This window comes from Melanotaenia boesemani, chromosome 13 (assembly GCF_017639745.1).
Source record: "Melanotaenia boesemani isolate fMelBoe1 chromosome 13, fMelBoe1.pri, whole genome shotgun sequence".
NCBI classification, from domain to species: Eukaryota; Metazoa; Chordata; class Actinopteri; order Atheriniformes; family Melanotaeniidae; genus Melanotaenia; species Melanotaenia boesemani.
In genome coordinates, this window is record NC_055694.1 from 7489316 (window position 1) to 7513466 (window position 24151).

The following is a 24151-nucleotide window of genomic DNA, read 5'->3' on the forward strand; positions in this document are numbered from 1 at the left end:
CAGCTGACACATGTCAAGGTATTGAGAAATAGTTTTTGGTTCTAATATACCCACGTCTGTTAGCTTTTCTTTACCTGGAGAAACATCAGGCATCTTAGTTCGGAAGAGTGCAATCCTAGGAACAGCAAATACCCCTGAATGCGGAAGAGCAGCAAACTGATATGACATCTTCTTTTATGGAGATGCTCATACTGATTAGTAAGTGTCACTCAGTGTTCATGATTTCTTTTGCTGACAGGTGCAGAAATGTCTATTACTACAGTACAAAGATAACATCTGTGTATATAACACGAAAGGAAATTAATCAAAGAAGTAAGGCATGAATGACTTGTAACTTCAACTTTTGTTTGCAAACAAAATTAGTTAATGTATTTGAATCCCCAAAATAGTACCCCAACATCTTAGTCAGGAAAGCATTGCCTGGGGCTCCAGACCTTACAGTAAGTTATTTTCAGACATTGTCAAAACCAGAAACATGCTGATGCCGTAAAACTGGTCCATGCATTTGTTACCTCTGGGCTCAAACTATTTTAGTTTCCTGTTATTAAGGTGTCCATGTAGCTGCCTGAAAAGCCTGCAGCTGATCCACAATGCTGTATGAACTGAGGATTGTCAAACTGAATTACCCTGTAAGGATAAATAAAGTTATGTTAGACTTGACTGAAGAAAGAACTCTGAGAGGAGCTGATAGGAAAGATCGTATTCCTCCAGTTCTTAGCTTCTCTTCAAAATCCTTTCCCTTACATGTAAGGCCATTAATAACCTTGTGATGTATCTTGATCAGGAGATGTGGAAAAGTTGGCTTTCAGGCAAAAACGTCTCTGGATGCTGACTTGAATAATAAAAAGAAGTTTATTACAAAAGTTCAGACATCAAAACAGATTTCTGCAGAAAAATCTGGAGGTCCCAAAACCAGAAAGAAGACCTAAAGACCTGATGTGTCGTTCTGTCTTATATAGGGTTTAAACAAAGAAAATTCCTCAGTCCTGTATCCTCCAATCATAGAGTTTGCCTATAGGATGCTCATTTGCATAGAATGCATGTTCGTGTGTGAATCCAGTCTGTAGGACAGAGAACCTTATATGGTAAAAACTTGAGTGTGTATCATACAAATGCTATGCTTAAATCCCTCACTTGCTTTATTTTTCCAATAGTGCACTTCAATCTCAGCTTTTGTGGTTCGTAAACTAGAAGAGCTTATAGATGCCAGGTTTACCTTCAGTGGTACTAGTTCTTAATTTAAAAAAAGCAGAAACTGTTAAAAAATGTAAACCTCTAAGTCCTTGGATGCTGGGGAAGTTTTACATTTCTTTCTTTTGGCCACCTTGAACTCATATTCCCCAACAATGTTAAGCTTTTTCAGCATAGTTTTTTTCTTTTCTGTCCTTTTCTGGAGGTACCTCCGTTTCCAGAGCTGCATCTTTGATTACTGGCTCGATTCACCTGACTGGACTTTACTATGAACTTGAAAATATAAATTAGGTAAACGAAATATAAAATTCTACATTTTAGAGTCAAGCTCACACCACTACGACAAAGAACAATAGACACATGGAGCTTATTGTTTTGCACACGTCTTTTCTTTAAAAGGGGAAGTGAAAACAGATGTCGTCCATCTGCTGGTCCATTAATTGCGGATTATGCAATTCACGGATATTTTACTGTGGTTTTAAACATCCGTTTGAAGAAATTTACACAAAAACCCCTTTGTGGTGAAGTTCACTCCACGGAACAAACTGATCACTATTAAATTAAACATACATTTAAGAAAACAGACTTTATTTGTACACTCTGTACAGCCACTCAGTCAAAAACAGTCTCGAGTCAAAAACATTTTACATTTTTTGCTACATGTTTGCATCTTAGAGGATATTTAATTTACTTAAATATTTCTCTAAAATAGCTAATGCTGTTTTGTATCTCATCATCTGTATTTAAGGATAGTTTAATATATTCTTATTTACAGTTTATTTGCCTTAACTGGAACTGAGCACACAGATGTGTAAAGTGATGACAATTCCAGTACGGCACAGAATGAGAATACAACAGAAAAAAGATGGCTCTTTGTCATCATGTTGCTGAGAAATTTAGCTTGATTTCACACCCAGAGACTCCTCTCTGAATCACAAAATGTTCATCAGACACTTCAGAGAGAGTCACATGTGCTTTTAAAATTCTTGTGCGTGTAATTTGGCATTCAAAAATGAAGGTATATAAGACATCTCCTTTGCAGGATGGTTGCCCTTCTTCACAATCGTATGAACACGCACTTCATGAAAATTAGCCTTTTTCTCGCTCATTGACTTCCTACATCAATGTCTTTGTTTCTTTTATTATCTCAGTAAGAAATCACGCAGTTCATTTCGTCGGCGAGTTCGTCCTCGAAGCGGGAAAGTGTCTGACTGGTTCCGCGCGCTATCAGGTCGGCAGCAGCGTTCTCCATCTCATCCAGGCTCATGTGGCAGGCTTCGGCTATCTCCCGCTTGGCAAAGTTCACAAACTTTGGGTCTCTAGCATAGACCCCGAGACCCTCAGAGATTAGGATCTGTTGTTGGCAGAAATAAATCACAAAAGCAAAGATGTCAGACAGCAAATGTTAGCAAATGCGCTACAACAACCTAGGCCTTTGCCAAAGTGAGCAACAGCTTAGTTTGAACACTCATTGGGAACAAAAGAGAGGCAGCAAGTGGATCTCAGGTGTAAACAAAATCATCAGACATTTCCTTAAAAAAAATCTCCTGTTCCATAATAACATAACTCACCGACTCGACCAGGCTGTCTGCGCTGCCTTTGTTTACAAAACCTTGGTTGACTGAAGGTGGCATCCTCACACTGGTGAAGGTCCTGGTCTGACCAGGGTACCAGCCGGGACGCCTTCCTGCTGGAAGGCTAGCAGAGCCGTCGTTCCACAGCGGCTGACTGGTACCCGTCGCTTCATCCACCAGAATCATGGGAGTGTAGATGAGCTTGCCCCTGCGTCCTGAGGGGGCAATTATTCCTGGGAGAGGAGTGGTGCCAGCTGCTCCCGTGTTCACCCAGGAGGTGGAGGACATGGAAGACACGCTGCTTGGCCGCGAGTCCAGGCTGTGCTGGTTCTAACAGAGCAGAGCAAAAGATGAAGGCCGCGAAAGCAAGACAAGAAACGCAAACATTTAGAGTGTGTTTGACACTGTTTTACCTGCAGGCGGGATCTGGTTGGAGACGTGTTTCCATAATAGTTTCCAGGGATGGGGAGGTTGTCCACACTGCTCTGTGGCCTCAGACACTGGAAGTTAAAGGCAGGCTTATGGCCTGAAACAATTAAAAGTTAGATGTTACAGAAATGGACGGAGTGCAAATAGATTTAGCCATAGTTTGGCTACATTAACTTGCTAAAGGGGTTGTGGGTCAAAGGTAAGATGCTGTTTATGTGTAGCCTGATTGAAGACGTGACAAAGCAGCTGTCACTCAATAAAGTTTGGCTCTTGGTTGCTTTAGTTTTTTTGCTAATCTCGCTCTGAATGTTTGGATTTTAATTTAACCTGATCAATAAATTATTTGTAAGAATTTCAAATAACATGAGGACCATCTGAGAATAAGTCTTGGACAGATTAGTAAATATATTCCTTCCTGGTGTCATTTTAGAGTTAATGTGAAACATTTTATGAATTATTTGGTCAATAAATAATCTAAAAACTGAAAACATACCCAGCACATGTTCACACCAAAGATAAATGTTGGTAATTTTTGCTTAAATGTGACTCATAATTCATAACTTTAAAAACATTTTATATTTATAAAAGTAACTAGTTATCATCCTGTAGCAATCACATCAGTATTTGCTTCTCACCTTTTGGTATGGCAGGAAGTAGCCGTCTCCTGACAAACTGGGTGCCACCGTTCTCGTTGTAACCGCTGACAGCGCTACCATTTTCATTGCAGCCATTCATTGCGCTCCCATTACCGTTAGCACTGATAACGCTACCGTTGTCATAGTATCCTGCATCTCCATTACTGTTATATCCATTTGTCGTGTAGGGAGTGGGACTTTCAGTAACACTCTCTTCATTTATGTTGTTGTCTGTGTAATCATTGCTAACAAAGCCATTGGCATCATGAGCATCGTAGGGTATTTCTCCTATGCTGCTGGTTCTGTCCAAACTCTGGCTATTGTAGCCTGTCTCAGTTGGAACAGGAGATGTAGCGTCTGGATATACATATCTGCAAGATAGAGGAGACAGAGAGCAAAATAAATCAGTAGGATCCAGCTTTTTGATACATATATTTCCTTTAAATTAACTACAGCGTGTGCTGCAACTCTATCCTAAAAAGTTTCCTTTTTTCTTACGGGTCTACTGATGCAAGACTTGCAGCATCGACTTCACTGCTGTAAAACTGCTCAGCTGATTCGTCTGCAGTGACACTGACTGCTTCTTGAACTACAATTTCTTCTTCCACTAATATTTCCGGGGGAGGAGGAAGTGGCGTTTCACAGATGGAGTCCATTCTATTTGTTGGTAACAAGAGAAATAAAACAAATCATTTAAAACCTCAACTTATTGTAACTTCAGAATATATAGATGTGATGATAACACAGTACCTGATGGGCAGGGGTTCAGATCTCTCAGGCTGCTCTGTTACAATGCTGATCCCAGCCAGCTCTGATCCCGGTCTCTCGTGCTCCTGTAAGCCCATCACTTGCTGGGTGATCACTCCCCCGTTGGTGATCTTAGGCTCTGGTTCAATAAACACAGCCGTCTGCTCCACCAGCATGTCGATAGGGGGCATCGGTGTGCTTGCGGGCGTGGTGTTTACCGAAGTTCCTGGTTCACTGTCGAATATCTCATCGCCTGTCATCTCTCCCTCTGTGGCCTCTTCTTCTTCCAGGTCACAGGCCATGGCCAGACGCATCTCTGGAGCCAGGTCCTGCAGCGTGCGCAGCCCTTGCTATAAAACACACAAATTTAGTTCCAGACATTTGTGATTCCATGAAAACTCCTCTGACCTTTTTCGCTGTATTTCATCTGTTAGGTCTCCAAAATCTACATTTAATCCACTTTATATATACATTGAAATGGCTCCTTTAATAGTGTAAAACATATTGATTAATTTTTTTCTTTTTTGGAGAACTGACACTGGGTTTTTAGTTGATGTCACCTATTTTGTCATATCCATTGACACCTTAAATGGAGGTGTACTTGGAAAATAACAAAACTACCAGAAAGTTAATATATTGTTTTATCAACATAAACATGTATTTGTTGTTTTTTGCTAGTAATGTTTTTTTTTTTCAAAATGAATAGATAATTATTAATTGAAATATAATTATTTAGCTTTGTACCATGTAGCCATTACTCAAACGTCTCCCCCATAAAAGCAATGGTGTGATTTATATGAGCATGAACATCAGGAAGTCTTTTGGACAACAGGACAGTAGAGACAGAGTGCCTTTTTTTTATTATATTTTGGTCATTTTTGTTGTGATATTGTGCTGTGCAGACTCAATGATTCAACACTGTTACATGGAAAAAAGATACCAAACTATTATTTATAAAATTATGCATGCTGTCATGTGCTCGCTCTCTGGCATTCAGTCAGTCAAGCGGCGGTCATTTTGAGCATAAATCTCAACCCCATCACACTCAACCGTCAAAGATTATGACGAGGTTGTAATTTTAACGCTTTAGTTGTTAGATTATGTCGAAGTCCTATTTGTTCCGTTCTTGTGGAGTGACTCTTAAAGTGCCTCAGAAACAGCAAACAGGATTTTACAACATGTAAATGACAAGAAACATAATATCCCTGCATCATCTTACTGTCCCAAGTCTAAGAAGAAACTAAGATAGTTGTTTTATCTTATTTTTTATTTTGTTTTTATTCTTTTTACTTCAGCTCAACATGTTTTCTTTAAATTTCCAGTGCTTTAGTTTCCCCAATTTGGTGAGTGAGGGTTAAGACAGAGCTTATGGAGAACATCATATTATGTATATATGTGTGTGGGTTTGTGTGTGTGCATATATGTTGTGTAGTGTGTTTATGTGTGACTTTTTTATGTGGGTTTGTACTCTGGGGGGCTTTATGGGTTCAGGGGGGGTTATGATGTTTTTAATGTAAAGCCCTTCGTGCTGCAATTTGTTTGTATATAAATGTGCTTTATGAGAAAAGATGGACTGATTGAGTTGCCAAAATAAATAAAAAAACACTTTGGTTTTGTTTGTCTAATTTGGATCTTTTGTGCTGAAGTGCTGTAAATATTCGGTTTATGCTTACTGGACTTTCTGGTGAAAGATCCCTGTGGATGTTATACATCAAAGATGCAGTGTGGAGTCTGACTTGGAGCAGGTCATTGTTCTCCATATGGGGAAAGCCAAGTTGATTATATTAACATGCTTTAATGCTGCTCTGAGCCATTGATTTGGCTGTGGACCAGAGCAGGATTTCTCACATAACAAAAAGTAGCCTACATTTAATGTTTGGTTAGTTTGTCATTAAGAGAAAGAGGAGCACTATAGTATTTATCCACCATCAGTCCTTCTTATGTCAGTTCCCTCTTGCTTTGTGTTGCTTCCAAAACCTTTGAAAACAATATTGACGTAAAGGTGGGGAAATGTGTTTTGGTCAATGTCATATTTTCATTGATATTTTAATTTGCAGACACTGAATTGTGGGTCAGAATAGTGAGGTCAACAAGGTGCTGGAAAACATTCCTGAGACGTGGTGTCATCAGCCTGCTGCTTTAGAAATGAGAGCAGCTCATTAAAGATGCCGTTCTCTTTCACTGCATCCAAAAGCTGCTCTTATGGATTGAGACCATATGTTTAAGTACACTAAACTAAATTTAGCTATCCAAGAAACCAGTCTGAGCTCAAGTGAGCTTTGTGGCAGAGCAAGCACCTAATGGAGTGACTGCTATGTTACAGTGAGGTGAAAATGTCTCAAATTTGTTAATGTTGTTTTTTATTGTAAATCTAATTCTACATAAACCAAAGTCACCTGCAGAGCAGCTGCCTTGTCCTTCTTCTTAGATTTCCTCTCCCGCTCTTTCCTCTTGCGGAACTTTTTAAAGTAGTCTTGAATTAAGAAACTTGCATAAACCTTTCCACAAGTCACTTCATCACCTGAAGAAGGAAAAGTGTGACAGATGGAAAACAAAATATTTAAATTTAGTTAACAAACCTCATGAGGTTTATTAAAATAAATAATGGTATTTTTCTTTATTGCCATTCACGTTTTATTTAATCTTTAGACTGCTTTAGTCTTTACTTTTCTTCACAGCAAAAAGCTTGGCAATTTTGCGATTTACCTCTAGGGGGCGGTATTATTTCATCAATGAGTTTAGGCTTGGTGCGTTTCCAGAGCTTCTTAATTATAATCTTCAGCTCTTCGTTCTGCTGATCAATGGGGCCTGAGACGGAAGAAACAAGGAACAGACGTGTCAGTGAAAACAGCACATTCACAGCTGAGCATCATACAAATGTCTCAACCTCTGAGTCTAACCTTCAGTCTTGATTTTGAGTGAGGTTCGAACAAGAGCAAATAGAGTAGCATTGAAGGTGACTGTCCCGTCAGGGTGCAGCGGGACATTCATGGCAACCAGCCTCTGAGAGGACAGGATGAAGCAGAAAATGGCAGATCTGGTTATTCCTGCTGCTTTAATCAAGTCTGCATCACTGAAAGTTCGCTTACTCACTTTGCAAGCAACACGATGAGGGCATAGCTTTCCAAAACCAAGAGGAGGCTGAATTCTGCGTAACATGGTGACCACATCGATGTGCTTAATGCGACCGCTGCAAGATGCAAACACATAACTGATGAGACTGATTTATTCATTTTGGAAACTGTAAAGAGAGGGGCGGTTAGGGCAGAAAAAGATTAATATACAGTAGCCAGAAGAGAATGAAAGAAAAACAAGCCATACGTGGCCTCTGGGTCATAGTCAGACCAAACTCTCTTGAACTCGTCCAAGTGGTGAGTGCCAAGCACAGTCCAGTCTCTTGTAAGATATTCAAAGTTGTCCATGATGACAGCAATGAACAAGTTGATAATCTGAAAGTAAAGGGAATTACTTTGATTTGTGGAAAACAAATGTACTTCACATACATGCAAAATCTTTGGGTCTTATGAATTTCTTATGAGAAAGTGTACAGAAGTACTCCAGCAGTGGAAAATAATGTAATATCAGTGTTTTGAAACAAATGTAAAAGGTGAAAAGGTAGTTACATTAGTCTCAAGAAAATGAATACATTAGCCAGTGAGAGAGGAGTGAGTATATTTATAAGAGGCCACCCTGCAGGTTGCAGGTCTGCTGCTCTATTTTCGCTGCCAGTTGGGTTTCAGTGGCTCTGCTGAGGGTCAAAGACCACACACAGAGTGATGGATGGCAGCTGTCCACACGAGAAGAAACCGCACAAGAAATGTAGGACACACACACAGACTGACTGAACATGAACCGGGATGCTGTCGGAAATTTATATACAATATATATATATATATATATATATATATATATATATATATGTTCCTTCTGAATTCCATCCCTTCATCATATGACAATGGTCCATTACCAGAAACATGTAGATGTTTCTTCCTTTCCCATCACTAGCAATGAGATTAAGTATTGGGCTTCTACTTGGAGCCTGTTGGCCAGTTTTCTAGGCATAAAGTCACCTTCATTTGACCCATTTACTTTGTCTTTAAATAGTACTAGTTTCCCTTAGACCAAAATATTTGTACCACTTTATATCTTGTAATAAAAATAAATGCAATTAAAAGATAATCCATCCATTATCTTGACCGCTTATTCCATTTCGGGTCGCGGGTGAGCTGGAGCCTATCCCAGCATTTTAACAGGTGAGAGGCAGGGTACACCCTGGACAGGTCACCAGTCTGTCGCAGGGCCAACACAGATAGAGACAAACAACCATTCACACACACACTCACTCCTACGGAGAATTTAGAGTGTCCAATTAACCTAACATGCATGTCTTTGGATGGTGGGAGGAAGCCGGAGAACCCGGAGAGAACCCACGCATACACGGGGAGAACATGCAAACTCCACACAGAAAGGCCACCACCCTCAAGGTTCGAACCTCCCCCCAGCCGAGATTCGAACCGGCGACCTTCTTGCTGTGAGGCATTAAAAGATAATTTCCGGGTTAATAAAATCCATGCATGGGGGTTTTAAAGACCATGAATTTAACTTTATTCTTCAGGAACACTGCTGTTGCAGCACAATCCTCTCTACTTTCATCTACCTTTGATTCAGTTTGACAAAACAGCCTGTAAAACACAAGTCTGAATGGATTAACCACACCTAAATTTAGGTGTTGGAATGTAAAGAGGACTTATGGTTTACTACAGACTGTCTGAGTGATTAAAAGAGAGCAGATCCGAATTAATCCTCACCAGGTAAGCACAGAGCATAAAGAAGCTGATGAAGTAGAGGTAGGCCAAATTGCTGCCACAGGTGAACTCCTCGCCAGGCTCAATGTCAGCTTCTGGGTCGCAGCGTCTGCCGGGCAGAGCCGCCAACATGATCTCCTGCCACTGCTCACCTGTGGCACACCTTCAACAAGACAGAGCAGTTATCTTCTACCTATACAAAGATATCTGCACCTTTTCAATCTCACATGAAAGCCAAAGTTTGCATTTTGTTTCCCTTTCAGACTGGAAGACGTTTAGTATTTGGGAATTACTTGGATGTGGTTTAACTAGAGCCTCAGACTAATAAACAAATTTCATATGTTTATTTTTGGGTAAAACTGCTCACCTAAAGAGGACCAGAACTGCCATGAAAAAAGTCTGGAAGTTGCAGTTTCTGTTGATGTGTGTGTTGTCATCAACAGCCACTTTCCCAAACATCTAAAAAAAAAAGAAAAAAAAAAAAGACGGGCACTTGATCAGAAACAGAGTTTAAACCAGATGATTACTCTGACAGTAGCTTAGGGTAGCTAACAGACATTTAACAGACAAAAAGGACTTCGGTGGTCCGTGGTTACTGAGACTCACCTGCATGCCGATCACAGCATAGATGAAAAAGATCATGGCGATGAGGAGGCCGACATAAGGCAAGGCCTGAGCAGATGAAAGACTGCAGTTTATTAGAAAACTGTCACGATAAAAACATTGTATTCAACACTTTGCATCAGATGGATTCACTGACCTGCAGGGACTTGACAAAAGTCCAGAGAAGAGTTCGAATTCCCTCTCCTTTGCTGAGCAGTTTCACCAACCTCAGCACTCTGAATAGACGGAAGAACGTGATGGACACTTTTCCTTTTTCTTCTTTCCCTCCACCCTAGAAGGAAAACATGTCTAGGTTAATATGGACTGATATTATATAACAGAGAAGAATAACTCTACTATAAAAAATACGACAATTGGAAAGGGAATTGAAAAAAATCTCAATCATTAAAGGCAATCAAACCCATCAGTGCTGCTGCTCATCTCTTACCTCCCCGTGGCCGCCTCCTCCCTGGATCATTAATTCAGGCGGTTAGCAGCAGAAAGAGAAAAAAATTGAAAAGCTATTAAGAACAAATGGTTTCACTTCAGGAGCAGGACATGTGCCAAATAATTTAAAAAGATATTCCAATAATCCTGCAACAAGTCCACTTGGTACTTTTGTTTTTGATTTGGATTTTTCAGACTGCACTTATTCAGTTAATTATGTATTTTATGTCACGCTGTTTGAGGTTAAATCTAAAATACAGACACTTTTACAAAAATTTGCATTAAATATTCTTTTGTGAGCTAGAAATGCTGCACGTTTTGTTCATCTCTGCACACAAGCAGCATTTTACCTTAGTAAAGGGAGTGTGGCTCTTTTTATTTAATAACGTATAAGCTTCTTTTAAAGATGACTCATGAATTTTTAGGGCTTATCTTAAATATTGACAGTATGTTATTTTTTGTAGTCTGACACTTTTACATTTTATGGATCATGCAAATGGTGCAAAACATCTCTCTATTGCGGTGCCCAGCCCCTTTTCTCTTTATTTTTACTCCTTTTCTTCGCTATCGTGTGTCTTTTTGTATTTCACTGTTATCGTACTTGCATGGTTTTGTTTCATTAGATGTTCTTACCTGCACTTGGCACTATGAATGGAAATTAGCATTCTTTGCAATATTCCATGTTTTTGATATTCATTAACCTCCAGTATACCAGTTAAATAAACGAATAAAATTAAATATTAAAAGTAACTTTAAATTTGTTTCTTCATATATGACATGTTGGTATAGTTTAATTTTTGTATCAGTTGATTGTTAAAACCTCCATTTCAGTCTCCTTAATGGAAGCTTCTGCTTCTGAAAATAAAAAACATGAACAAACTTACACTAAACTCAGACACAGCGATGTCCAACACGCTTCCCACCACAATCAACGCATCAAATGAATTCCAAGGATCAATAAAATAGTGCTGCACAGAAGAAATAAGCAAACATGAAGTCATCAGCACACAGTAGAGGAGCTGTGGTGTGTGTGTGTGTGTGATTATCAGAGTGAAATCTCACATGAGCCCGCAAAGCCATCAGCTTGATAATCATCTCTATAGTGAAAACCACAGTGAAGATCATGTTGAGGATGTCCATGATGGAGGTGAACAGCTTGGACTGCTCGTAATGCTGAAAGAGATTATATAAAATCTGGCTCCACAACAGTGTATTACGCTGAATATTTCTCTATCTACCCAGAGATTTAAGAGGAGTAGTACCTGAACAGCCAGAGTGAGTGTGTTTCCCAGAATAAGCACAAACATGATATACTCAAACTGGCTGGAATTAATGATTCTCCAGAATTTGAGCTGGGATGGGTTTTTGGGAATGTAAATCTTGATGGGTTGAGCTTTCAGTGCGTAATACACACACTGACGCTGGGGAAAGACGGAAAACAGGGCTCAGTCTGAAACCAAAACTAAAATCATGAATCTACTTTGTCTCCAATAACTTACCTGATTTTTGTTGAGTTCGCAGTTTTTGAACTCGGCCTCTCCTTGCTCTCGAAATGTGATGATGACGAAACCCACAAAGATGTTCATCATGAAGAAGGCGATGATGATGATGTAGATGATGAAAAATATGGAGATTTCTACTCGGTTGTTGTAAATGGGGCCTCGGTTTATGGCGTGGGCGTCCACCGCGCGATACAAGAGCCTTTACAGATGAAATACGAAAACATAGAAGAATGTGATTTATATAGAAGCTGAAAAATTTAGCTATGATTAAAGTAAATGACAGATCTGCTAAAACATGAGGAACTAAATCATGAAATAAACATAAATAAATACATGTTAGTACAGTGTAAGAATCATTACATTCATTTATCTTAAATTTAATATTTTTTATTTATTTATGTATATCTAATCTCTAAACCTTTATTTATTTAGGTAATTTTATTGGGACATAGTTTCTGCATTTATTTTTGTATGCCTATTTTAGATAAATTTATTTATTTATTTTCATGTGTTGGACAAACCTGACAAAGACTACATAGGAATAACAAAGACAATGAGAGACAGAAAAAGCAAAAGGAAAAAGAGTATGGGACAAAAAGAATAAAGAAAAAATTATAAAAAAGATACAGAAAAAATACAGTATAAAGAAGAAAAATAGAGTAATTTCTATTTAATGGAAAAAATACTTAATTAAATATACAGACATAAATAAATGTGAAAAGAAATTAAAATGTTTCCTTATATTTTCTTTTTTATTTATTAATTTGAAAATGACTTAATGTATTAGGTTTAATGAATCAATTCAGAAATTTGTTACATGATGGGAAGAAATCATGTAAAAACAAGACCAACAGTGAAGCGGGCCAACAAGGCAGAAAATACTGTGCAACACAGCCGAACACTGTCTTCATTTCCAGTAGAAATCCTGCTCACAACATAATATAATTCAGTTTTCCTCATTATGAGGCAGTTTCATACATTATCACTAGAACTCTACCACTAGAAAATGTGCACTAATCCACAAATAAAAATAATCCTGAATGGCTGAACTTTTCACTCCTGTCTTAATAATGCTATAAACTGCAACGCACTCGTTTAGGGAATTACTGATCCATTTGGAAAATGAAACCAGCTATTTGTAAATAGTGGAGGTCAGAATATACAGACAGATGAAGCAGACTCGTAAGAATTGCTGATAATTTAGTAAAAAAACTGTTTAAGTTAACCTCATAGTTTGCATTGAAAAGGAAGATGTTACTCACAGTGGCCAGCCTTCAAACGTCGACACAGTGAATAACGCCAACATGCCCATCAGCACATTGTCGAAGTTGAAGTCATTGTTTTCCCAAACCCGCTCTTTAACCATGGGATGGTTCATGTCGCCGTCTTTGTAGACCACAAACGTTCCCCTTAAATCAGAAACATTCATAGATTTAATGAAACAAAAACAAAATTAACACACAGTCCAAGATTTTAATCTGCATGAACTGACTTGCACTCATAAGGAGTGTGCTTGGCTTCGTCTGTGCAGCTGAAGAATCGGCCCTAAAAGATCCAAGATGGAGATGTTTTCCCATTAACAACCCTCCCGGATAAATGTCTGTTTCACAAGAGCAAAGACATGAAAGCCATAAAGCTGCACCTTGAAAAGCTGCACTCCGATACAAGCAAACATGAACTGAAGGAGCGTTGTGACAATCAAGATGTTTCCGATGGTGCGAATGGCCACAAACACACACTGCACCACGTTCTGTGGGGATACACACAAGCAGAAAGATTTAAATAACATTAGAAAAGATATGCTGCACGGATTCTAGAAAATGGTAGAAAATTCTATAAAAATAAGGATATTTCCATATAGAACCAGGACAACATATACAAAATGTTGAAAATAATTATATTTATTGATAACCTCACCAGTCACTGTAGTTTTTTAAGGAAATTACTTTCCTATTCTAGTTTTGTATTGGACATCGATTGCGTAATAACCTGAGCCTTAGTGTGATTTTTATTTTATAACACGCTACATGCTTTCAGAGGTGGACTGGTCTGGACTCCCCATTCTAACCTCTGAAAAGCCTTTTGAACACCCTGTTTAGAAGGTGATCAGGTTTCTGACCTGTTTTTTTTTTTTTTTTTTTTCCTTCTCTGAACTTTTTGAAACATCTTGCTAAGAAATTCAAAACGAGCAAAAATGTAGAAAAAAAGGATTAAACAAACCTTTTTTAAAAAACATTTTATTCATTATCTTGTGCTACTTTCAATCTATTATAGATGCATTTTGTTTTTATTTCCATCCCACAGTAAAAACAGCAGGAAATGAAAAATCTAGATGAAGCAGAGCCGTTTACCTTTAGACCTTTGGCTCTGTTAATGGCTCGAAGAGGCCTGAGAACCCGAAGAACTCGGAGAATCTTCACCACGGAGATCGCGCTTGAACTGAAAGTAGCAATGGAGAGGATTCAGAAAACAATTAAACCCACAAACTACACTTTAAAACCGCTAAACAGTTCAGTGACTCTTGTTTGACATTAACAGCAACAATGTTCTTCTCAAGCAGGCATAATCGCTTCTATCAGATCCATACCACTGCAGCTGTAATGGGAGAAAGAATGACTGATATAGATGAGTTCAGATGCCTCGGTGTTATTTTAGATTCTAAGTTCAGCTTCAAAAACCATAATAAAAAGCTTTATCAGAGTTTAAAATGAAAATTTTTCCACCTTCAGGTGTCTAAGAAACTAACTGATGACAGAAGCAGCCAAAATCAGCATGAATGCAACGATTCTGTCATTTATCATTTAGTATGTCGTGTTGCTCACAGGCAAGCTAGACAACCATTAAACGGCTGGAATTGCTCTACAAACAGGCACTAAACAAACAAGAATATGTTAACCTTAAAAAGTTACATTAAATATGCAAATTTACATTTTCTTTTCTCTTATTCTTTCTTAAGAAAACCAATAATACGGCACCTCCACCACCTAAAAACTTAAACTTAAAAAGTTTATTAAATTAATATCTGTCTAGATGAGCAGAATAACACCATCAACATCCAGTGGAAAATTCACAATAATCAGAAGAAAAACAGCAACAGGGCAATCAGCATTCTCATTTAAAACATATCACAGCAAACAAAAAACTAAACATATACTAACACTTAATAAAAAACATTTGTTAAAAAAACTGTGTCTGCATTAATTTTAGCATTTGTTGTGTTTCCATTTACCAGAAAAAAAGAAATAAAACGTGTGTTAAATATCTAAGTGTGTATGAGATATGTTGGGAGGCTAAACAGGATTAACTCAAGTGTACTTTTATTACTACTATTTTTTTCTTAAATTGTATTTTCTGAACTATTTTACTGTATCTTTACTATCTAATGTCATTTTTTTTTACATTTACTATAATCTTTATATGTGCTCTGTATTTTTTTCTGTGTTTCAAGGACTTCAAATGTAAATTAGCTCAGAGCTAAAATCTGGCACAAAGCTGCGGTACATGATCCCTGTTTAATAAACTAAAATTAAAACTAAATGGATAAGATTTGGAGAGAGAAGGAATAAAGTAGCAAATATGATGTTTTCCTTTATCAAATCTGTGCATCTACTCACTGTAGAAAAAAAGATGTGAGTGACACACTGACAACCAGCAGGTCGAGGAGGTTGAAGGCGTTCCTGCAGAAGGAGCCGGTGTGCAGAAAAGCTCCGTAAACAGTCATCTAGACGCGAACGGAAGAGTGAAGTAACGAGTTAGAAATGCTTTTGTTTTAGTGCAGAATTCAAAGTTTTCTTCTCCCACAGCTCTTACCTTCAGTACGATCTCCACTGTGAAAACTGAAGTGAAGACATAATCTGCGTATCCAAGAACCTGAGGAAGAAGTCAGATCAGATTTTAGTTAAGCTGATCATGAAGACAGAATTACGATATATGGTCTGTTTTTAAGAGCCTCACAATATTCCTGAATGAGTGGGATTTGATGGGATCCTCAGCAGCCAGTGAAATACTACTGAGGATGATGAAGATGAGGATGAAGTTGGTGAAGTAGGGGTGGTGAATGAAGTTGTGACAGGCGACTCGCAAACTGATAAATGAAGAGAAGGAAGCCACATGCAGAGCGTCAGTATAACAAGTCCTCATTTCTTGAGTTGATATGTAACATGCTTCAAACTAAATTACCAGTTTTTCTTTCCGAGGATGAAGAAGGAACTTCCATCGGGAATTGGTACAATCTTCTCTTTGGGCCCAGAAAATTCTGGCTTTAACGGAGCAACTCCTACAACAAAGAGCAAACAAGTTTTAATGTGTCGGCTGAAGTTTCTCCTGTCGCACGGGAGGTCTACCACTCACCCTCTAGTCCCTCGATGGCTCTCAGCTCCTCATTTTCCTGCCAGTCATCCTCTTCATTCTACACTCCAGACAAAAGATCATCTGTTCAGGCTCATGCCACTTAAAATAAAGCGCAGAAATACGCTCTGGTGAATCTTTACCCCTGCATCCTCATCCTCCTTCTCTTCATCCTCATCCCATTCTTCTTCCTCCTCCTTTTTCTCTCTGGATAAACAAAAATCTGAACATTAATCTTAAGCTTGAAATGCTGTAAAAGTGCTGCTACTGCTGCTCACTACAACTTACTCGACTTTTTTCTTTCCACCACCCCCCGCCAAGTTGTCCACAGCGATAGCCAAGAAGACATTGAGCAGGATGTCTGATTGCAAGATTAAGGAGTCAGATTTGCTCCTTTTGGGGTAAAATATTCAAACTGTAAGTGGATCAGGAATAAGCTGAAATGGGTGTCGATCAATTCACTGAAAAGGATACAGTTACCACAGACAAAGAGGATGACAAAGTATATGCACACCACCATGTTAGGGAAGATCGGCCCTCCGTATGCCATGATGCCATCATACATGACGGCGTTCCAATCCTCTCCGGTGAGGATCTTCAATGAAATGAACAAAATACACAATTAGACAAACTTTGACTCAAAGCCTTTGTGCTCTGCACCGCTGGCAGTTAAAAGTAGTGAGGCCATTAGTTCGGTTTCACCTGGAAACACGTCAGCAGAGCCTGAGGAAACGAGTCAAAGGTGCTTCTCTTCATCTGAGTCTCATCAAAGTTGAATTTGCCCCCGAACAACTGCATACCCAGCAAAGCGAAGATGATGAGGAAGAGGAAAAGCAGGAGCAGAAGGGAGCAGATAGCTTTCATGGAGTTGAGCAGTGACGTGACCAGATCAGAGAGGGCGGCCCAGTGCCTGGAAATGAAGAGAGGGCATGAAGACGCACCAGGAAATGAAATTAGATCAAAGCGAGCGAGTTCTTTGTAGAGCTGCTAATCACCGAGTCATCTTGAATATCCTGAGCAGTCGGATGCAGCGCAGCACGGAGATGCCGATGGGCGGAATGAAGTCCATTTCTACGAGCAGTGTCTCCAGAATGCCACCACACACCACAAAGCAATCAAAGCGGTTGAACAGCGCCATGAAATAGATCTGAAGACCGAAGGCGTACATCTTCATCAGCATCTCCAGAGTGAACAGCAGCAGTAGGATCTTATTTGCTCGCTCTGAGGGAAAGAGAAGTCGTTGGATTCCTTCCAATCCAAAGATCTTTAGAATCAGGACATCAGAAAAGGTTAAAGCTGGTCATTTATTACCTTGCATTTCTGTGAGCCATTTGGGCTGTCCATAATGCTCCGAGGCACTCGCCACAGTGTTGAGGAACACCAGCAGCAGCACCAACCAGTAGAAGTTTGTTGTCTTGACTGCAATGCGGCAGTTCTTTCTTAAAGTATGATTGAGCTGGCAGAGCTGGTCACTGAAGGAAAAGCAGAAATAGAGACTTAAATCTGGAATCAAAGGTAAATGTACAGGTTTGAAGCATTAAAAATGCTTCAGTGTCACCATGATTTGTTTAATTAACATTAGTGTAAAATAAAGAATGCCTGGAAATATGCACTTCATTTAAGATTTAATTTATTTTAAGATAGTTGGCTTCTCTGGCTGTTTATTAGGAGATCTGACCAACAATCAGCTGCTAAATCCAAACCAATCAGCAGCTTTAAAATGTCCCTTTTAGAAACTTTCTCCTCTCTCTTAGACACTAGATTCTCTCTGCACAACCCTGTTAACTCTTTCTAATCCATTACTCTAACAAATTAAATAATGAGTTTATCCCACCCTGGGTCCTCCTTCACGTTTCTGCCTTCTAAGCCAGAGGAGTTAATCTGTGCTTCTAGCACTCCCATGAGAATCATAACCCTTTAACATTTGAATGTGTTTGTGAAATAAAACAAAAGTGAGACATTCTTAGTATGTTTTCAAGGATTTAACTGTGATATCTACATTCCATACTGTAATGCACTTTAGTGGAGAATCATGGAGTCATCTCCTTTCAAAGTTCATGTACAATATTACCCAGCTGCCTCTTGTCATTATTTCTACTTTCTTTTAGTTATTGTCTGTATTACCCATCATTTTAAATTTTTTATATTTATATGTTTGCAGTGTTCTGTTTTTGTTGTTTGTGCACCACCACCCAAGACACATTCCTTGTATGTGCAAACTTACTTGGCAATAAAGTCCCATTCTGTGTTTTAAAAGTATTTTAAATGCACTTCTATCCTATTTATTTATCGTGCATATGCCGTACTGTAGTGGGTCTATGTCATACTCTGTGTACTGTACCGTTTGAATTTAGGAAAAAGGAAAAATGGCTTTTTAAATCTCACTTTGGCCTGGTGATGTTTCTCAGGTGTCTCTTAAATCAAGGAGCCCAAATGTGTTCATTCATAGTTTTACAATCTTTACAGACTAAATTAGCAAATTTTTCTATTTTTATGGAAAAAAGGAATGGTTTTGATGTACATTAATAAAACAGAAAAAGTCCTCAGTATTTTCCTAAAATTACATCAATCAGCTCAGCGCTGTCATCTGAAAAATGTTGACTTTAGTCAATTCTGCATTATACGTCAACACTATACAAATTTCTATTAATATAATATGTTATGAGAAAATGAAGGCATTCTGTTATTTATCTAACATAATATAACATTTAACCCATTATTTAACCCATCCTGGTTGGTCAAAGGTGATAAACATCTGATGCAATCACATGTTATGGATGATACAACTAATAAACCAGTTCCATAAAAAGTGATGCTCTCCAATGTTTTAACATTTAAAAAGAATTTCTGTTGAGTCACAAATCTCACCAGAAGCTATTGGCCATCATCTTTGCCCTAAAAGAAACAAAAAAAAAATGGGAGAGAAATATTTTAACATAGTTAAACAAACTCTTCTTGCATGGTAATAATGCCAACAATGTTCCCTGTTGCCTTACATGAGGGAAGCACAGAAGCCATTGTCATCATCAAGGTATGCAATATCATCATCAGAGTCGGACTCTGTTAAAAACACATGCATAACAACCAGTTGTAAGACAGCAGTAAACAAAATAAATATAGCAGCAGTGACTCTGACAGCTGAAATACCTCCTCCATCCTCGCTGTGCTTGTACCAGCCAAACTTTTTCATCATCTTTTTCTTTGCGATTGCAGCACCTTCAAAGATGTACAGAGGCAGGTTACTTATAAACGCAAAGGCAGCCTGTTTGGATGTGAGACTGTTGACATGCATTTAACTAACGTTTATTTCCTTCTTCGTCCACATCCTCTGCTTCTATGAGCCAGTCCATGTAGCCGATCATGTCCTCCTCCATTTGTTTGCTCTCCTGCGCTTTCTGCAGCTCACCACGTGCCACAGCCTTTTCTCTTTCTTTAGAGAACTCTCTGCGCACATAAAGACATGCAAAAACTTTAAAGCATATGTATAGATTCAGTTTTAAGAGTTTTCTTTGGCTTTCATAAGTCAGTAAATCTAAGAAATGAAGCGACTACTCACCCGCTCAACACACCCAATACAAGATTGATGATAAAAAATGATCCAAAAATGACTAAAGAAACAAAGTAAATCCATGGCATCTCAAAACCAATGGCATCATTCATCTGTGCAGAAAGTCAGAGAGAAATTAGAGATAGGTAAGTATTATCAGACAGCAAAAAAACACAGTGATGACATTTTTGGAGAATCCAGAAACATTTTTGTACCCAGTAGAGCACATCTGTCCAACCCTCCATAGTGATGCACTGAAAAACTGTCAGCATGGCAAAGAAAATGTTGTCAAAGTTTGTGATCCCACCATTGGGGCCCTCCCATTTGCCCCTGCACTCAGTCCCGTTGGTGACACAAAAACGCCCACTTCCAGCAAATGCACAAGGTGATGGATCATCCTCTACCATGAGACCTGCAGCAGGAAACAGGAGACCCACTGAGTCCACACGACTGTTAATACATGATGCAAGGTGAGCAGATGAGAGCGCAGACCTGTGCTCATGTCGTAACACGTCTTGTGCATCCTGCCGATGAAAAGCTCCAAGCCGATGATGGCGTAGATTATGATAACAAACATGACGAGCATACCGATGTGGAGAAGGGGGACCATGGCTTTCATGATGGAGTTCAATACAATCTGCAGACCTGATAGGGCAAACACACACTTTTCACGCTTACTGGATCTACAGTACATGTGGAGAAGTAAAAAAACAGGGTCAAACACGCACTTGGCACTCCAGATACAAGACGAAGAGGTCGCAGCACCCTGAAAGCCCTGAGAGCTTTCACATCCAGACCTCCAGGTTTCCCTGCAGCATGATGGGCCTCTCCTGGCTTATGATCCGTCGCGCCCTCCGCCATCACACTGAACAACCTGCCCAGAGAAGAAATGGCCGTTGCACTTCATGTTTTATCAAGAACAGAACATCTGTAGAAGGAAATTGGAACTTTGTGAATCACTAAAATACCCGACAATGACGATAATGAAATCAAGCAAGTTCCATCCGCTGCGTATGTAGGCGCTGGGGTGCATGACTAAACCGTAGGCGAGAATTTTTGTGAAGGTCTCAACGGTGAAGATGACGAGGAAGACATATTCAACTTGTTCCTGAGAAAAAAAGAAAAGTTAATGTAGGAAGAGTTTGGTAGTTTTGGAATAAACTTTTTTACAGTCAGTGAGTTCATCTTAAAAAAAAAAAAAAAAAAAAAAGAACAAAAGAAAATGTCAAGCTATTGTTAGAATATAATGTTGACATTTAAAAAGTATTATTGCTATTTATCAAACATAGCATCCAACTTTTTAAAAAGGTCATTTGCATAACAATGGCGCTGGCTTTCTAACCTCTTAACCTACTGCCTAAAACATATAAGCCTGTCACCAGATTCTGTTTCTCAAACCTTCTGCTTAATCCTGCTAATCACTGTCACTTGGACTTTTCCTTCAGGCTGACTCAATAATCCGGCAATGATTTGCTTCAACACAAATTTACTAATTTTCTCCATTTCAGTAACATTTGTCAAAACCTGATCCAATAATGATGATGAGAGTTATGAAGTCCCTGCAACAGACTGTCAGCTTACCTCTTCAGTGAAATCCAATAAAGGGATCTACTAACATCCATCCTGCTGCAAGACTATGCATGCATGCACATGTGTGTATGTGTGTGAGAGAGATCTGCTACCCTTAAGACCACTTTCACTTGAAGTCAGTCTGATATTTAACAACCTTTACATTACACAAACCACAAAAAGATTGTTTCAAACAATTTAAACACATTCACAATATGACTTCTATGAATAAACTATCAATATATCAGTCAGACTGGTTGATTTTTATCTGAATGATTTGATTTCAATTTGACCATCAAGTCATTTAAAGAGAAAAATAATCAGGGAAAAGTTAAACAAGGATAGGCTCAGAGAGAGGGTGGAGAGAGATGAGGCAGATGGTTGGTGTTTAAGTAAATCATGATCCCTGACAGGCTCACCTAGCCGAGGTCACAGCACAACCTTTCTCCACTAACACCATTAACAAGCACAAGAATACCTACATCTCACTCATTGTTCCAGGACTCAGCAAAATACCCCAAACACTCAGTTATTCCTCCTCACAAACCATTAAAATCCAAATCTTTTACGCTTAGAGAACAATTTAGTAATGTTGTATCTCAGTGATGCCTCAGACTAACCAGTTCTTAGTGTGTCAAGCGTTAGAAACAAAAGGCAAAAACAAAATATAAACGAGGCTCAGTCGTACTTCACGTGACGACGGTGTCACAAGTGTTTAGCTTCTTATGCTCTCAAAGACAAAGCACTCATTAAGACACTTGATATAAAGCAGTGTGCTCCGAACTTGTTGCTTCTGGTAAAACCTTCCTGCAAACTCTTCTTCTTTCTTGCCCTTTATATTGACTACATAATGTTAAAGCCAAGTGTGCATAAGACTTCATAAATCCATCACACAAATGAAGGAATAAGCAGAAACTGATCAGGACTTCGCATTTGCTTTAAGACCTGGATTTAAGTTTTCATTTTATGTCGTGTCTGTGTCATAACTTATGTTGCTTTATGCTCACTTTATGCCAACAAAACATGTGTAAAGTTCCCGTTTGTCAGCTTATAATGGTTCATTGTTGAGAATTTCATGCAAATGTCCTTAACTTATGTTTGAGCCAAGTTATCTTCTGTAACTTCAAGATGGGAGTATCATGTGTCGCTTTGCCATTTTCAAAATGTGAAAAAGAGACGAATTAGGCTACTAAAGCTCCCTCTGTGTGAAACTCACAAGTTGGTGATTGGTGGCGTTGGAATCATCATCTGGGTACGGCTTTGTGACGCCCATGGCCACACAGTTGGCAAAAATGGCAAGTAGAATAAAAATATCGAACGGCGTGAAGATGTTGGTTAAGGCTCTAACAGACTTCAGGAAAAGTCGCATCACAGCATAAATAGTTTCATACCATCGGTTTCTTATTTACATGCCACATGTTTGCAGCTTTTGCAGAATTTCTCATGTAACATAAACATACCACTGCAGGTCCCAACACATATGATTGACTGGGGAAAAAAGGATATTTCCACTCCACCAGAGCCAGCGCTGCCATGCGGATTGGGTTGCTCAGTGTGAGGCAGCAAAGTGCTCGGGGGGCCCTGAGGGCAGACTTGTTCGCCTGCATTGCCTTCTTGGCCCCCCCTCCCCTTTTCCTGGCTGAGCCAGTTGAACCGAGGGTGTCTGATTTGCCTGCATCGCCCCCGGGAGGAGCATCTGTCCAAAAAAGAAAACACATGCAATGATATTCCCCATGTAAAATCAAAGTGTTTGTTTCATCTGGATTAGGGTGCAAACAGTGGAAACTGCGTGTGCCTCAGTGTCAAACTTTAAACAGCTGTGTGGCCTGTTCTGTTTGTTTCAATGCTGCATCACATGAAGTTGAAGCCATGCTGCTTGTATCAGTCCACATTATATTATCTAACACAACACAGGAGCGGATAGACAGGTATTCTGTCCTGCAGGCCTCACATTATAGGACCAGATGTGACCTAGTTCTTTATTGGGAGCAGCATGGCACTTAGCCTAGCACTATCCCAAAGTAGGCCCATGAACACCTGTTGACAAGGCCCTGCACAAAGACATACCTGAAGGCACTTTAATAGTCTCAACTTTGAATGGACAAAAAAATTCACAAATAAGAGAAACAGTCTGTCCTAAAAAATAATGTTTTAATTATGACTGAAGCTTGGTGGTAAACATTCAGTTGTCTACTTTTAAGGTAAGGCGACAACGGTGTCAAAATGTATTGTACTATACATTAGTAATAATATGTACATGTGCATATTATTACTGCACTACTGTGCTAACAGAAGCTTGGATACATTACCTTTCTTTGCGTCCATTTTCGCAGTTTGACACCACGAAGTCACCTAAGAAAAAGCACCATCAACTCCTCAAAGAATCTGTGATGCGTACAGGATCACAGATTTAAATTCAGCTCCCCCCGTAAAAGAACTGTTTTAGAATAAAAAATAAAAAATGACCATCTGCAGCCGGTCATTTCACGTCCACATGCAGCGCGCCGGTGCAGCTGAGAGGCTTCGGGCCATCCTGCTCACCGCATGGAAATCCAATTAAATCCGCTTTCTGGGAGACTATCTCCTTCCCCTGAACACAAGATCTAAAAATGCTTTTATCTACGCTTGAACATAACGGGAAAGAGTTTATTAAAACAAACGCGCGCACATATCCGCGGTGGTCAGCCGTCAGGATTAAAGTAGTTGAGCCGGTTAAAAGGATGACAGAGGAAATCTTTCAAGTGGGGAAGGTGGA

The 24151-nt window shown here is 39.2% G+C and overlaps 1 protein-coding gene across 1 annotated transcript; it reads right to left on the reverse strand.

Moving 5' to 3' along the window:
* Positions 1 to 1320: 1320 nt before the first annotated feature.
* cacna1fa (calcium channel, voltage-dependent, L type, alpha 1F subunit a) lies at positions 1321 to 23917 on the reverse strand. Its single transcript, XM_042003776.1, has 47 exons — positions 23706 to 23917; positions 22903 to 23092; positions 22613 to 22718; positions 20796 to 20935; positions 20556 to 20701; positions 20320 to 20472; positions 20043 to 20239; positions 19837 to 19940; positions 19582 to 19724; positions 19428 to 19496; positions 19277 to 19340; positions 19149 to 19175; positions 17592 to 17752; positions 17276 to 17501; positions 16983 to 17190; positions 16755 to 16875; positions 16569 to 16641; positions 16424 to 16487; positions 16284 to 16341; positions 16113 to 16209; positions 15888 to 16017; positions 15744 to 15803; positions 15548 to 15654; positions 14285 to 14372; positions 13576 to 13683; positions 13426 to 13478; positions 13196 to 13342; positions 11931 to 12132; positions 11694 to 11852; positions 11494 to 11604; positions 11316 to 11399; positions 10433 to 10453; positions 10142 to 10276; positions 9988 to 10053; positions 9749 to 9840; positions 9385 to 9544; positions 7898 to 8025; positions 7670 to 7766; positions 7477 to 7579; positions 7283 to 7384; positions 6973 to 7097; positions 4580 to 4926; positions 4328 to 4486; positions 3830 to 4200; positions 3179 to 3291; positions 2763 to 3095; positions 1321 to 2545 (listed from the first exon to the last, which is right to left on the reverse strand). Exons 1-47 carry the CDS (start codon positions 23719 to 23721, stop codon positions 2339 to 2341), a joined length of 6171 nt encoding a protein of 2056 aa, XP_041859710.1. The 5' UTR covers positions 23722 to 23917; the 3' UTR covers positions 1321 to 2338.
* Between the last annotated feature and the right edge of the window lie 234 nt (positions 23918 to 24151).

Bases quoted from the DNA above. Each gene is read 5' to 3' on its own strand.
- cacna1fa (XM_042003776.1), bottom strand. The intron at 7,767-7,897 runs GTATGGCTTGTT...TGCATCTTGCAG, and splicing joins GACTATGACCCAGAGGCCAC to CGGTCGCATTAAGCACATCG. The intron at 7,580-7,669 runs GTGAGTAAGCGA...CTGTCCTCTCAG, and splicing joins CTCATCGTGTTGCTTGCAAA to AGGCTGGTTGCCATGAATGT.